Source organism: Boleophthalmus pectinirostris, unplaced genomic scaffold, assembly GCF_026225935.1.
Source record: "Boleophthalmus pectinirostris isolate CB_2022bp ecotype Guang Dong unplaced genomic scaffold, ASM2622593v1 HiC_scaffold_2, whole genome shotgun sequence".
Taxonomy (NCBI): Eukaryota; Metazoa; Chordata; class Actinopteri; order Gobiiformes; family Gobiidae; genus Boleophthalmus; species Boleophthalmus pectinirostris.
This window is the reverse complement of record NW_026571152.1, coordinates 30,003,338-30,017,708: the sequence shown is the minus strand read 5'-3', so window position 1 is coordinate 30,017,708 and position 14,371 is coordinate 30,003,338. Positions and strand designations below refer to the sequence as shown.

General features: G+C 41.8%; 3 protein-coding genes across 9 annotated transcripts in view; 1 reads left to right on the top strand and 2 right to left on the bottom strand.

Annotated features, from left to right (window-relative positions):
- The window catches only part of phrf1 (PHD and ring finger domains 1), a 104,453-nt gene that overhangs the window by 80,244 nt on the left and 9,838 nt on the right, over window positions 1–14,371 (bottom strand). The gene's annotated exons all lie outside the window — the stretch shown is intronic.
- Window positions 2,944–5,236, bottom strand: ascl1b (achaete-scute family bHLH transcription factor 1b). Its single transcript, XM_020935308.2, has one exon. It carries the CDS (start codon window positions 5,046–5,048, stop codon window positions 4,479–4,481), a length of 570 nt encoding a protein of 189 aa, XP_020790967.1. The 5' UTR covers window positions 5,049–5,236; the 3' UTR covers window positions 2,944–4,478.
- On the top strand, window positions 8,634–13,377 carry irf7 (interferon regulatory factor 7). The gene is made up of 10 exons (XM_020934830.2): window positions 8,634–8,790; window positions 8,988–9,141; window positions 9,427–9,598; window positions 9,672–9,754; window positions 9,885–9,939; window positions 10,034–10,147; window positions 10,244–10,437; window positions 10,948–11,149; window positions 11,569–11,684; window positions 12,089–13,377. Exons 1-10 carry the CDS (start codon window positions 8,783–8,785, stop codon window positions 12,236–12,238), a joined length of 1,248 nt encoding a protein of 415 aa, XP_020790489.2. The 5' UTR covers window positions 8,634–8,782; the 3' UTR covers window positions 12,239–13,377.

Sequence of the window (14,371 nt, the reverse complement as noted above, 5' to 3'; positions counted from 1 at the left end):
TGAGAACAATTTTACTACCCTCTATTTTAAAAATCCCCCAATACCACACACTGCCTAATCTATTTGAATCCTTAAATTGGCCACTACTCAGGAGCCTTAATTCTCCACCACTCTCCCAAGCACAGTCCACTCCAGCGTTGCACCATCATTACCATCATTAGGCCCAAATAAGCTCTGTATCACAGGAGTCCACCAGCATCTAGTTTAACCCAGCACAATTAGCACATCCGTTGGAGTTGAATTACCCTGTAAAATGAGAATGACGCGCACAAAAGAGGCAGTAGAGTCGTATTTGGAAAAAAGAAAAAAAAAGTGGGGGTCTAAGTGAGAGAGAGAGAAAGGGAGAGGGAGAGAGAGGAGGAGAAATAACAGGACAGCCACAGATTAAAATTGTTTGAATCGAGTCCACGCTCAGCCCATTCATTCGGTATTCTGCTTAAATCAGGCCTTTTGTCCGGCCTGGCGTAAAGTAGTGTCAATCATCTCGACCCGGTTTTGTAGAATGGGGGAAATTTATTATGAATTTGCTCTTGCACATAATGAGGACTACCCCCTGCCTGCTATGCACCCCTCCCCGCTACACCAAACGCCCAGCTCCAGCCCCTCCACCGCCTATCCGAGTACTGCAATGGTGAGCGAAGTTAGCAATCTCAAGGCTACTCGCACCCTGGACCCACATCAAAGTGACAGAGACGTCCAATCAGATTTGTCTTACAGGCATTACATGATGAATATGGTGAGGCCGGCGTACAAAAGGGTCTTTGTGTCTCCCCCCAGAGCCGAGACTATTCACAGCCCTGCCGCAGCCAGCCAGAGTGGAAGTAAATGGCCAAAAGGGTCCCGGGCCAGAAAAAAAAAGCACCCAAACTTGTACGACACAATGGAGCATGCAAATGAGTACCCCCGCCTCTGCACCCGTCCCTCCAACCCGCACACTCTCCTCACACATGAGTTCAGGGCTTTTGAAATGGGTCTGAGGTGAGACTTTAAAGTATTGGACTGCATGGAGAACCATCGCGTTTTGTTCTATACGCAGTTGAAAAGGAGTAAGGTTTGTCCGAAAGAAGGCGAAGAGAGAGAGGAGTGACAGAGCATTTTGTCGCTAAATTGATACATCTGCGAGAGGCCTATCAGTGCAACCAGTGAAAAGTTGGTTTAGCAAAACACCAGGCACGCAGCTATTCAAGGTAGACCGGAGCCCTCATGAGAGTAGGGGGCAAAACATATACGTGCATAAAAGTTTAACAAATGATCTGCTGCTATAAAGAAGCAAGCGGAGAGACCAGTAGAGGGGAGTAGAGTGCAGTTCTGCTTAGTTTTTTCAAAAAGAGAAAAAAAATCATTAAAATTTGCTACTGCACTGTTTAGTTTTTGTTTGATTTGTAACAATTTAGCAAAGAAATAGACTCAAATAAAAGCTTTTTTAAAAATATTTCAGTTGTTTTTATATAACTGAAATTGTTTGAAAAGCATACATCCTTACTCTGAGCGGGGCTTGAATCTAGACAAAACTGACCTTTATTTGGCTTTAGAGAAGGGCCTCCCTGAGCTTGAAGAAATGTATTGCCATAGAGAATGTTCTGAACTATGTTTTAACTTTCTATTTTTATAGAGAACACACTGAAAATAGTACATAATATAAGTTTTAAAAATGTTCCTGCTTCCAAAAATGTTCCCGTTTCCTGCACTGCACAAAAGGTTTACTGTTGGGCTAAGTAGACATAAGCCGTCTCCGAATACAGTGCATGTGTCAGAAAACCAAGCACCAGTCTGACTCCCAGGACATCAGTGATGCATGTCCCACCTCCCACTCAGTCTCCTGTATCAGCCTGCACAGGAATTACTCCAAACACTCCACATGGGAACCAAGGCACAGAGGCGTAAATTAAAGAATATAATATATTTCAAAAATATTTAATTACACATGTATACATACAAAAGTTATAATATTGTGTGTTATAAAATATATTCAGTTTAAATACATACACTCATCAATTCCACTAAAATCCTAATTTGCAAGTGAACAATCTGCTTTATTAACGCACATTTATATTTGAGAGCATCATGTGATCAGCCACCTCTGTTTAAATATTAACACCTCAGTAAGCACTGTCAGGCTGTCCATGAGGATCAACAACTTTGTTTGTGAAGCAGAAACCCTGAAAATCTTCTGTCAATATCAGTGTAATATTAAAATAAAATATAGGTTGCAGCTGCATTATTCTCTGGACATATTAAAGTTGATAAGTTTGTGTTCACTTCCACTAAAATAAAACACCACAAAACCAGAGGAGTTGTTTTGATGTAAATATATTGCGTCTCCAAAAAAGAAAGGAAAAAAAACTCTGATAAACGTATTTTGCCAGTGGCGTCAAAACATGAAAGACAGTTGAACGTTTGGCAGTGTGCGTATAAATATATCACGGTCCAACATGAATGGAGAGTGGCCCTGTTTCTGATGCAAAACAGCAATAAGAAGCCAAAGTGCACTCTGGTGGCTATGCTCAGGGCAGCACATGACCTCTCACCACTCTTTTCATCCCACTGGCCAATTTAGTAACGTCTGATTCATGCGTAACAGGCGCACTCCAATTTCCATACCGAATCCATACATCATGACGCATGCGTAATGAGGCGCATGCGATTGCTGTGGATAGCCGTAATTAAGGCTGCCAGGGGCTTTGTCAACGTGAAAATGACCCGTGGACTTAATGACAAGGGCGAATTTATCCCCGTATAAACCTTAGCACGTATTCATCTTCTGAACGCTTCTCCTCTAGACTCTGGCCCCTGTCTGACTCCAAAGAACACAGAGAGACCATTTCGACTTGGTCATAATGGAACAGCGGGGTACAGGTCCACCAACATTGGTTTGTCTTTTTGGAGATCCCTATGACGCAGGCCAATATAAAGCGAGACATAATTAATGCCATTTATCACAGATTTGAAATTGTCACTTGTCCATAGAGCGCTCACAAGTACGCGAGCCTTCAGCCAATGGGAGAGCAGGACGCTTTGTCAAAGAGCACAGGCACGTGGCTCGTTCACACCTGCAGGCTGCAGCAGTGTGTGTCACCGAGACAAATACAAGCAGAAGAAAGAACGCACTTGTGGCACACTTTCTGAAAAAAGTGACGTTACAGGTTTTGTTCTCTCAAATAGAAAGTTGCTCTGAAGAGTTGCAGCTACTATCCTGTACATTCAAATTGAGCACATATCTCTGTGGAAATGTGCACTGTTCCAGCTTTTCCCTTTTTTACGGCTCTGCTTTTGTCTTGTATGGACTATGCGCACCGTTTATTTACAATAGCTCTTCCATAATTCGCATAATGAGGCGAGTAGGCGCACACAATGCGTCTCACAATGGGGCGTTGTGCTTCCCATTCCGACAGGAGATGTGCTTTTTTGATTATGCCGTGAAAAACACAGCCAGGGATACAAGCAGCCTACAAGCAAACTTTTTATTTAGATTGATCACAATCCGCCAATACGAATTTTGACCCTGTGCTATTGTGCGCCCGACTTTCCCCGGGCCGTATTTCAAAGTGTCTATAGCCTTTGAGAGTTGGTGAATTGCACCCCCCTCCCACTTCTCCCTCTAGGGCTTTTGGGTAAAAGCAGAGTAAGAAACAATGCAACGCATGAAACGTAATATTAATCTCCCCGTCCCCAATGCGCACAAAGCGCTGGAGAAGCTGTGCGTCTCCAATGGTTATTGAGTGCTCAACCCAGCTGCGTAATTTCCCCCGCGCGCCCAAGCAACTCAGGAAAAGGTCATCCAGGGGCTCTGAATAGAAACGCACAGTTTGCTCAATTACCGTCACTAACACAGCCCCCCTCTCAGACTGACCCTGATGTGAAAAAGCAACCCAGAACGACTGTGTATAATATAAATAGAGTCATTTTATTTATAAAAAATGTTTTACACAAAATAGATCTGTTCAAATCGACTGTTTACAACGTAGGCTACAGCAGATGGAGAACAAGTGCATACATTAAAGAGTATCTCCTTACCACCTATTAATAAACTACAGTCTGTCACAGGTAGTAGCTGTATTATTGCTGCTCTGTCACTCACTGGCCACTGACAGCCAGCTCTCAGCACGCGCACCAACGACAGTGACAACATCGTGTCATGTACAAAAATAAGTCCTCATGTTAAACAGTCTTTATGATACAAGTTTGATGTACATCACTTAAGAGTCCATCATCTTTGTTTTATCTCCGTCTCACTGACGCTGAAGAAGACAGTCCTGCTCTGCGTAAAGTCCAACTCCAGCAACGTCCCTGCAGAGCCCGCTGCTGCCGTGTGGTAATTGCACTTTTTGTCAAACACTGTCTCGCGTCGTCCTGTCCGCTTACTCCCTCCACAACAACAAGCTCTGCTTGTCTGTTGCTCCAGGAGGATTTCTACAGACTGTCCCTGCGCAGAGGGACTCCTATGTGCCACAGTCTTCACAAGACCAACAGGCGAGCGCTCAGTATCTGTCAAACCAGGTGGTAAAGTCCAAGAGTTCTTGTTCCTCGGAGCTCAGCGGCTCATAGCTGCCTTCGTCTGAAGAGTAAGTCGAATGCGGTGACTCGGGGTCCGCGGAGTAACTGTTGGACAAAGTGGGCGAGGGGAGTCCGCATTGGAAGGCGGCGGACACTGCGTCATGCTCGTCCAGGAGCTGTTGGAGCGCCCTGATGTACTCCACTGCGGACCGCAGCGTCTCTACTTTGCTCATCTTCTTGTTGGCGGCGCCGTTGGGGACGTGCTGGCGCAGCGTCTGGAAGCCCATGTTGACCTGCTTGACCCGGTTCCTCTCGCGCTCGTTGCGACGGGCCACCGCGACGGGCTGCTGCTGTGGGATGGAGTATCCCAGGCCGTTGAAGCTCAGGCGCCGCTTGCAGCGCAGGAGCTCGGGTGAGCTGGAGCGCTGTCTCTTCAGCACCTTGGTCTTGCTCTGGAAGCCGGCCGCGCTGGCACCGGTGGCGGGTTCTTGTGTCCCCGTGTGCAGGGTAAGTCCAAAGGTGAAGGCACCCTGTGTGCTGCTGCTGGTGTCCATATCTGACAGCGGGCAAGTGATGCGTGCAGTGAATGGACAGAGGAAGAGGCAGAACTGGCAGTGTACAGCTCTCGTGTCCTTCGCGTGGGGACCGTGTGGCTAACTCTAGTCCAAGTCTCTCTTGACTGCTTACTCCACGAGCCGATCTGACCCAAACTTTGGCAGCACTCCTCTTTTTTAACACGCGCCCTGCACACACCCCACCCACCCCTTTTCTTTTGCACTTTTTGGGACGCACGCTCTGCGTCGAAGCCCCGCCCCAGCTGTGTGATTCTTGCGCTCGCCGACTCCCCCGGGCCAGGCGCGTGGCTCCGGTAGCTCAATAAACAATCCCGAGCTTTCACTGCGCCGGGAGCACGCGCTGGGCTCATTTACATTCCAATGTCCCCAACTTGCAGAGCCATTGGTGGATTTAAACGGACTGCCACCGAGCGAAGAGAAAGACGCGTAAGGAAAGACAGAAAGAAAAAGAAGAGAGAAAAAAAGACAGAATAGAAAAGTGAATGGATTGGTTTTTGAAATGCCTTTTGAATTTGACAATGTACCCCTGGCATGTCTTCAAATTGTCAGTGTCCCCCCTCAGCAATCGCGCTCCTCCAACTCTTTACACTCACAAATACCAAAGACACAGTGCGCTGTATCCCGGCTACACGCTGCAGACACTTTGTAAGCGTGTCTGCTGCACAATCACGACCTATCAGAGCAAGCCGAGGTGGGGACGCCTTTCATTCAAAAGTAAATATGCTGTTTCTGATATGAAAGCACCTGGTGATTTCACAAGTTAGCGCTCTGTGCAGGACGATACAATAAGACCGTTTGCACCATACAGTGTATAAAGCCATGTAAGTATGTCCAATGAGTTGTGGTCACTGTCCACACAAACGTGGTGCTGAACTGGTGACCGGGGGAAAAGCCAAGAGCACAAAATAACTCGTCTCATCGCTCAGTCTAGCGAGTCCCTAGAAACATGAGACACTTGTGCTCTCTGCTGGTGACAAGCTGTCATTACATCTCAAAACAAGATCGAAGCTCTGATTGTTTTTTACTTGCTGGTTGGAATAAATTTGACAATATAATTAGCACCCAAATTATAATATACCATAATGTAATATTGTTAAAACTCGTATCACCTGTTCATTCTTGAACCACTTCAAACATTGCTCACTCAGCAGGAGCAAGCTGTACTTTTGGCCCAGTCGAGTCGTCTAAAATAATCATATCAGGCTTTTACCAGTGTTCCATGCTGTGTCCACACAATTCAAATACATCTATTTAGCAATAGAAATTCATTATCAATATCCAATGTTGAAAAGTATGTCGTTGCCTTGTCAGACTTTATAAATGGCCAGCAGAGGGTGCATTTCAGTTGGCGCTCCATGAACAAGTGACAATTTCAAATTTGTGATAAATGGCATTAATTATGTCTCGATTTATATTGGCCTGTGTCATAGGGATCTCCAAAAAGACAGACCAGTGTTGGTGGACCTGCACCCCGCTGTTCCATTATAAGCAAGTCGAAATGGTCTTTCTGTGTTTTATGGAGTCAGAGTGGGGCCTATTCTAGAGCAGAAGCGTTCAGAAGATGAATACATGCTAAGGTTTGTACGGGGATAAAGTCACCCTTGTCAAAAAATAAATACATCTTTTCATCCCTCGACCGAAAATGATTTTTAAGCACAAACATTCCCACTGGAATTTTATTGGCACAATATCAGGCCTTTTTTTTTTTTTTTTTTTACACCATTGCCAGTGATGTTGTTTGGTTTCACTATCCACAGAGTCAAGGCCTTTTATATAAGAATCCCTGTGTGTTAGTCATCACTTAAGGTGTGTCTATTATGATCAATTAAATGGTTTATAGTAACACCTTTACCCACATAGACACGTTGGCCAGATAGTTGGAAAGATGACCTGCCTATTGTTGCCATAAACCTTTACATTTCTTTATAAATAAATATTAAGATATGAACTATAGTAATTAGCTCAACCAGAATGCAAGAGATTCAAAGCGCCATAGTTCACACTAACTGGTTCATACACAAGAACAGTAAAGTGTCTTGCCCAATGACATTATGACACACTGGCTGCAGAGGCAATCACGTTATCAGCCTTCCGGTTAGTCATAATATCATTCCACCCTTGTGTCTAAACTTTGATGCACTAAATAAAGATTTCTGTGTCTTTTCATGTTGAATGCATGAATGGAGGTGAATGGGGAAGAAACTATGGCCCACCGCAGAACAGTCTGTCTTTCTATAGGACAGAGCTACTTCCATTAGTCATGAAAAGAGAAGTGCGTTAGCAGAGCTCGTATCATTTCCCTGTACAAGCGGCACAATTTATGTAAGCTATTTCTTGAGTATTGCTTAAATACTTCAATGATGACCCAGCAGTCTGTGGTTTGCTGACATAAAATTTTAAAGGTCAGCGACATTAAGTCTAAAATAAATAAATAGGCCGCAGGATTGTTGTTTCCTCATTACAAGCATACCTTACAGTTGTTTTGTTTCATTCACTTATTCACACGTAAACCCTGCATATTTAGACTGTGTTCCACCTTATAATGTGGTAATACAGAAAGTGCTGGTTTACACTCCATACACTTTCACTATAATAATTTGGATAATTTCAGCCCTGGAATTGCCAATATCTACTGAACTAAAGGTAAACATAAGCTGTTAACTTAAAAACTACCACTACATGACATCACAAAGTGTAACAGAGCATTTTTTGGAGTAGTTTTGGAGATGAAGACAGATGAAGAAACTAGGATTACTCAAAAATGTGTGAATGAAACAAAACACAACTCCAGACATGTTTTGGATGATGACTCAACATTATAACTTGTCTTAAAGCGCACAAGAATCCATTCTGTGTAATAAAGAACCGCTAACAAAGCAGTGGAGTCAATCACAAGCCCATTTTGATTTGACATAATGATTTATTTTGATTGTAATTTAATGATAACAGGCCAAACAAAATAGTAGTCCTGTATCCGTTTTTTTACGACATCACCTTACCAACATCCAACTTGCCTGGTGCAATCACGTTTGAGATGAAAAGGGGAAACACAGAGATAAATCTCTGAGTGATAAAACAAAATCATTGATACAAGGATTTCCCCATTGCACTCTCAGACAAGATATTTTTATGTCTCACTCATCCACTCTATAACACCTGTGGGATTCTATTTGACAAAGTTTTGGTGAATTTGCGTGAAAGGAGTGAAGGTGGCTCTGTGACATTAGATATGCTGAGTAGTTGTGTAATGGAGACTCTTGATATCATATCTATGAATAACATGCATTCTGAAATAAACCTGTTCACCAGGCAATTATGAGAAAGAAACAAACAAAGACAAAGCCATTGAAACTCTATGGGCGAGTCTTGTTACTATTGAATTTGGGCATGGTTATAACTTTTTCATGTGCTGATGAAATAGCCAGGGCCTAGTGATGCAATAATTTAACTATTCAGTTTCAGTTTCAATTTTCTATTTGCTAAAGTCAGCCGAAACTGCAGCCTGCTCTACAGCGCCTTTCCGGAGCGCAGCGGCTGGAAGGGGAAGAGCAGAAGGCGGGTGCGCACATATGAGGAAGTGAGGCGCTTTTTAACGAATCGCATCTTTCCAGACGAGCTCAACAGCGTCACGAGGGTTGCGTCAGAGGCACCCCTTTACAAAAAGACACTCGAAGACTGAAGGAGTTTGTTGCGTGCAGAGGACGCAGTAAGAGATGCAGAGGTAGGACGGACGTTATTCGATTAGCTGAAATTATTTAGGATATGGGTCAATGTAGGCTCTCGATTGCAATTTATTATGTTTATAGTTGGGACGAAAAGCTACGGTTGTTTGGCTGTTATTGCATTGTTGTTGTTTTTTTCAATAGCTATTCCTGTATCTTACGTTTGCCATGTCTTCGTTCTCTACTTCGTTTTCAGTCCTCCGAAGCCACAGTTCGCCAGCTGGCTCTTGGAGCAGGTGAAGACGGGCCAGTATTCTGGACTCTGCTATGTAGGGCCCAACAAGTTCAGAGTGCCTTGGAAACACAACTCCAGGAAGGACTGCAATGATGAGGACGGGAAAATATTTAAGGTAGTTACTGGAACTGGTGACATAAGATTAAAAGAAAAACAAAGTTGTTTGTTATGGAACCTACCTGGACAACTGAGGGATTGTATAGGCATCAGAGTTTGGCAGTTCAAAGCAAGTTAATTTAGACCGTGTGTCCAGTCAAGCCCTCCAGAAATCACTCACATTTATCCAGTATATAAAGTTGAAGAATGTATCTAGCCCACGTGCATAATGTCATTATTGATGAGCTACCCCACAGAGAGTCATAATAGACGATATAATGGATGCTGTTTCTCTATCCGATAGGCGTGGGCTGTGGCCAGTGGTAAAATCAACGATTTCCCAAATGAAAAGGCACGATGGAAAACCAACTTTCGCTGTGCTCTCAACAACCTCCACAGTCGGTTCAAGTTGATCAAAGATAATTCTAAGGACCCAGACGACCCCCACAAGATCTACGAGATAATTAGCCCTGAAAGTAAGTCACAAGGACCAAAACTGTCTTCAGAACTTTGCACTGAATGATACTAAAGTCTTGTTTGTGCATTAAGGTCTTCAAATGCAGAGCTCACAGGAAGATTGTGAATTGACTCCTGACATCTACTGCTCCCCCACAGAGTACTTCCCCAGCGAGGTATGCTCTCACACTTTCACTTTTGCTGGAATGCATTATAATTGCTGGGCGTTCTGGGGGATTCCTCATTATTTGATGTCTTAATGTGTGTGCAAGAAACAGCTTAATGAAGTGATCTATGTTTTTTCAGCAGATTAATCTCCTGAATACATTTAATGCACTGGACATCAACAGCAGCATGGCAGGTAATACAGATACTTCCTCTGTGCTGCAACTTCACTTTTTTGTTTTGTTTTTTTGAGTGAAAAGTATTAGAACTTGTGCTGTTTTTTGTATTAGTAGAACGGCCCTGGGAAAATCAACAAATAATTCCCCAGTCAAGTCCTGCTGCTGTTCCAAACTACCCTGCAAATAACACAGAAATTATACCGGAGCCAAATACTTATTATGAGCGTAAGTTAAAGTCAAATTCTTTTGTACTAATTCATTATTTTAATAACACAGGTCAAACACATAAATCACTGTGTTTTTTTTTTGTTTTTTTTTCAGCAACCCCTGCTCATCCACAACAGCTCCCTTCAATAAACGACCTTGAGATCTCGATTTTATACAGGGGAAAAGAAATGCAAAAGACCACAGTGACTTGTCCACATGTGCAACTGCATTACCCACTGGAGACTCAGGATCCCAATTTCTATTCAGTCTGCTTCCCAACTACAGACACCCTCATAGACCACAAACAGGTACACAAACTCAATCTATGTCATCTAATTGTGTTTACAAGGGTGTCGGAATGGGTGGTAAAGGGTCTAATTACCCATTCGACAGATGTAGTGTGGGCCTACCAAGCTGATTTGTACCTAGGGCCCAGAATTTAGTGCTACACCCCTGCATATTGATATCATTACATAGGTCAATTTAAATCAGTAAATTGATAACTCTGATTATACAGGCCACGATATAATGATATGAACAAATAATTATTAGAAATGATGATTTTAGTCCAGTCCAGTTAAGCTAAATGTAAAGGGCGGTTATATTATTCTTTAATCATTCAGAAAGTTTGATTTCAATAAGCTGGCCACATACTGGAGGAATGGCTTTCACTGTTTTTTTTGTCATTGTGTCAATAATCATGAAAAACCATTAACTGATAATTTTTTTTTATTTTAAACTTAACCCTAAATGTAATATTGTGACATCCCTAGTGTCATTATACGGTATTCAAATAATTCTGAATCTGTGTCGTTTAGATTGACTACACCAATCGCATCCTGAACAGCATTCAGAGAGGTCTAATGCTGCAGGTGCAGGAGGACGGTATCTACGCCTACAGACAGGACAGGTGCCATGTATTTGCGAGCACCAGTGATCCGACTGTGGCTCACCCAAATCCAGAGAAACTACCCCTGAACTCCATGGTGCAGCTACTGAGCTTTAATACTTATATGAATGGTAATAAGAAACCAAATGTGCATATGTAGTAGAGATAGACCAATTTATCATTTGGCCAATATATTGGACCAATATTTTGACTTTTTAGCATATCTGCTATCAGCCTTAAATCTCCAGCACAGGCAGATATTTAGTTTTGTCAATCTGATGCCTAGAAAATACACATAAAGGTTTATACTGACACTATAATATGAAGAGATAGTTGTACAAAACGTGATTACATAGCTCAATTAGGTTTGTAGGTTAAAGGTTTCTGTATAACTTTGTGGTTTGGGGGGAGTTTGTAGTTCATTTAAATTATAAAATTTTGGGAAAATAATCCAAATCAGCCCCAAATTATCAGCAGAGCTTATCATTTGATCGCTAACATATCGGTTACCATTGAAGTGTAAATTAATTCCACTTTTTGCATTCCTTAGAACTGAAAACCTTCAGGGAAAACAATGGACGCTCACCGGAATACACCATCACCATGTGTTTTGGTGAAAAATTTCCAGATGGCAGAGCTCTGGAGAGGAAACTTATTGTTGTAAAGGTACTATAGTTTTCTTTAAACGGGGTTCTATGCAGTTTATCTTAAGGGTCCACCACCTGCTTATCTGCATAGAGATGTTCCACAGTATGGTATTAAACGTATCCATGTAGATATGTTGGAGACAAGCAGGTGACACCAGCAAGCCCAGTTACATGTCAGATATGTCAAGAGGCAAGGCTGCTTAATGTAACAATTCATGTTTTTTGAGGTACCATCTTAACAGTATAAACACCTGTAACTGAATAAGTGCAAAATCATAAAGTTTAAAACTATACTGTGGAAAGTCAATGCAATAACATCTCTATAGAGTTAAGTAACTTGTGGTAGGGAGCAAATAACCTAGTGCACCTTAATACATTTAAATTTGCCTGTCTTTCTATATTATCCATGCTCCTGTGTCATAGGTGGTCCCAGTGATCTGCAGGTATTTACATGAGCAGGCTCAAATGGAAGGAGCATCGTCTCTTCACAGTTCTAACATCAGCCTGCAGACTTCATACAACAGTCTGATGGACTTCATCAGCACATACTTCAGCCCACCCACTGCAGAGTAGCCGGCAGTTATGACTGCACAATTACAATATTAGCTCGTACTCCATACATAACTTTAGCACTTAAGAGTGCCTTTGACAACCACTCTCTTTAGACCTTTTTGCACTACAATGTATATAAAAACTGACTTCACTATACGTATGATGGCTTTTCAAAATGATGCATGAGAAGAGACTCTTTCTTTGGCTGCTCCCGAACTTTGTTTTTAGAAGCTAAACATCCCTCTGGGAGTGAGTGTGGACTAGGGCTAGAAACAGTAGAGCATGTTATTTTAACATGTAACAGTTATGATGATAAGAGATGGACTTTTAGGCAAAAACTTCAAGAAAAGAAAGGGGATATGTTTAATTTGTGTAATATACTAATTGGTTTACAGGAGAGTTTTAATTTGTTGTTTAAATTTTTAAGGGAAAAGGAGATTGTTATAAAAAAAAAAAAAAATTGGCTTCCCTAAAGTCTAGAATATTCTGTAATACTCTGGCCCACACTCCAGCCGAGTAGGTGGTAAAAATGCACCTTAATGTTGGGTGCCGCCCCCATAAAACAAAGATGCTGCTCCCGTATGGGTGCTGCTATACCAAACATAAGTTTTAGCCAACTTGAACAGTAGATCAAATGTACAAATTAAATCTGTAATAGTTATATTTTTCATGTGTGTTTTTCATGTCTCTTTGAAGAAGCAGCTCCCGTATGGGGACTGCTATAACAAATGGTAAATGGTCACATTTTTCTATAGCGCTTTTCCACCTTCAAGGCACTCAAAGCGCTTTACAACAAACCACTCACCCATTCACACACACATTCATACACCAGTGTACGCAGACACTGTGGGCAAGGTGGGTTAAGTGTCTTGCCCAAGGACACAACGGCAGCATTCATCTGTGGGAGCTGGAATCACACCAGCCAACCTGTGGGTCAGTGGATCTGACCGCTCAACCTGTGATGTTTATGTCGAGAGCTGGATTCAAACCGCCAACCTTCAGATCAGTGGGCGAATGCTCTACCAACTGAGCTACTGCCGCCCACAAATATATTTAGCCAACTTGAACAATAGATCCAAATGTGTCTTTAATAGTTACTTGTTTTTCATGTGTTTTTTTCATGTCTCTTGGCTGCTAAATAAACAAGTGAAATTCGTTCATGTCACTTTGTTCTTTTTAGTGTTAAAATATTTGGTTAGAGAAGGAAAAGCTGTTTGCATAAATTGTGTAACATGCACTGGACTCGGATACTTGATTGTAAGTGTTACGGTGAATGTTATGCAAGTTAGCCAATGCCTATTTCTATGTAGTTGTTTTTATTGTTAACACTTCTACAAAACACAACAAAAACAAATTGAAAAAAGTAAATACATTCTGACTAACATGAGCGTTTTTTATAGATCATTTAAACTAATGTTTTGCATTTGCTCCAGTAAAACTTTACAATGCATAAATCAAGTGCTTATCACTCACCTGGCCTTTATGACACAATATTTACAAATAGTAAACAAACAAAAGATCCACAGTTATGTCAGGAAACAAAGGCTGTGAAAGGTACATGAGACCAGGAGACTTGTCTGCTTGTTTGATATGAAATGATCCCAAATGTAGGAATGAGTAATTTTATCACAATCTTTCATGGCATACACATATTAAAATCAGTCACCACTTTATGTAACTAAAACATATTCAGACTTCAAATAAGCTTAACACTGAAGCTGCAGGACACATTTAAGCTCCTGTGACCAATTATTTGCACCCTGGGATAGAAAGTAAGTGGTTCAGCCAAATGCAAAGTTAATGCATATTAGGGTCATACAAGGACAAGTGATTCCTTATAAACCACAATTGAATTTATATCAAATAAAAATACGCTGAATCTCAGACACACAATTTGAAAAGCAGCCGTTATTGTTGTTTATAAAATTTAGATATCACTCATTTTGTGAAGATTTCATTGAGGCTTTTAATTGTATGGCAAAAAGAAAAAAATATCTATTGTGACAAACATGTACAAAAAAGCCACTCCTAGAAAGAATGTGATGGTGGGTGTCAAGTCTTTTATGAAGAAAGGGAGGAGCTAGCCTTCTCCCAGTAGCCAGGTGTTTGGCAAATGTGGAAGACAAGCAAGCAAAAGAAAATGTAGCTACGAGT

Coding starts and splice junctions, on each gene's coding strand:
- ascl1b (XM_020935308.2), bottom strand. CDS start 5,048: ATGGACACCAGCAGCAGCACACAGGGTGCCTTCACCTTTGGACTTACC.
- irf7 (XM_020934830.2), top strand. Junction 9,940..10,033: donor CATCAACAGCAGCATGGCAG/GTAATACAGATA, acceptor TTTTTGTATTAG/TAGAACGGCCCTGGGAAAAT. Junction 10,438..10,947: donor CCCTCATAGACCACAAACAG/GTACACAAACTC, acceptor TGTGTCGTTTAG/ATTGACTACACCAATCGCAT.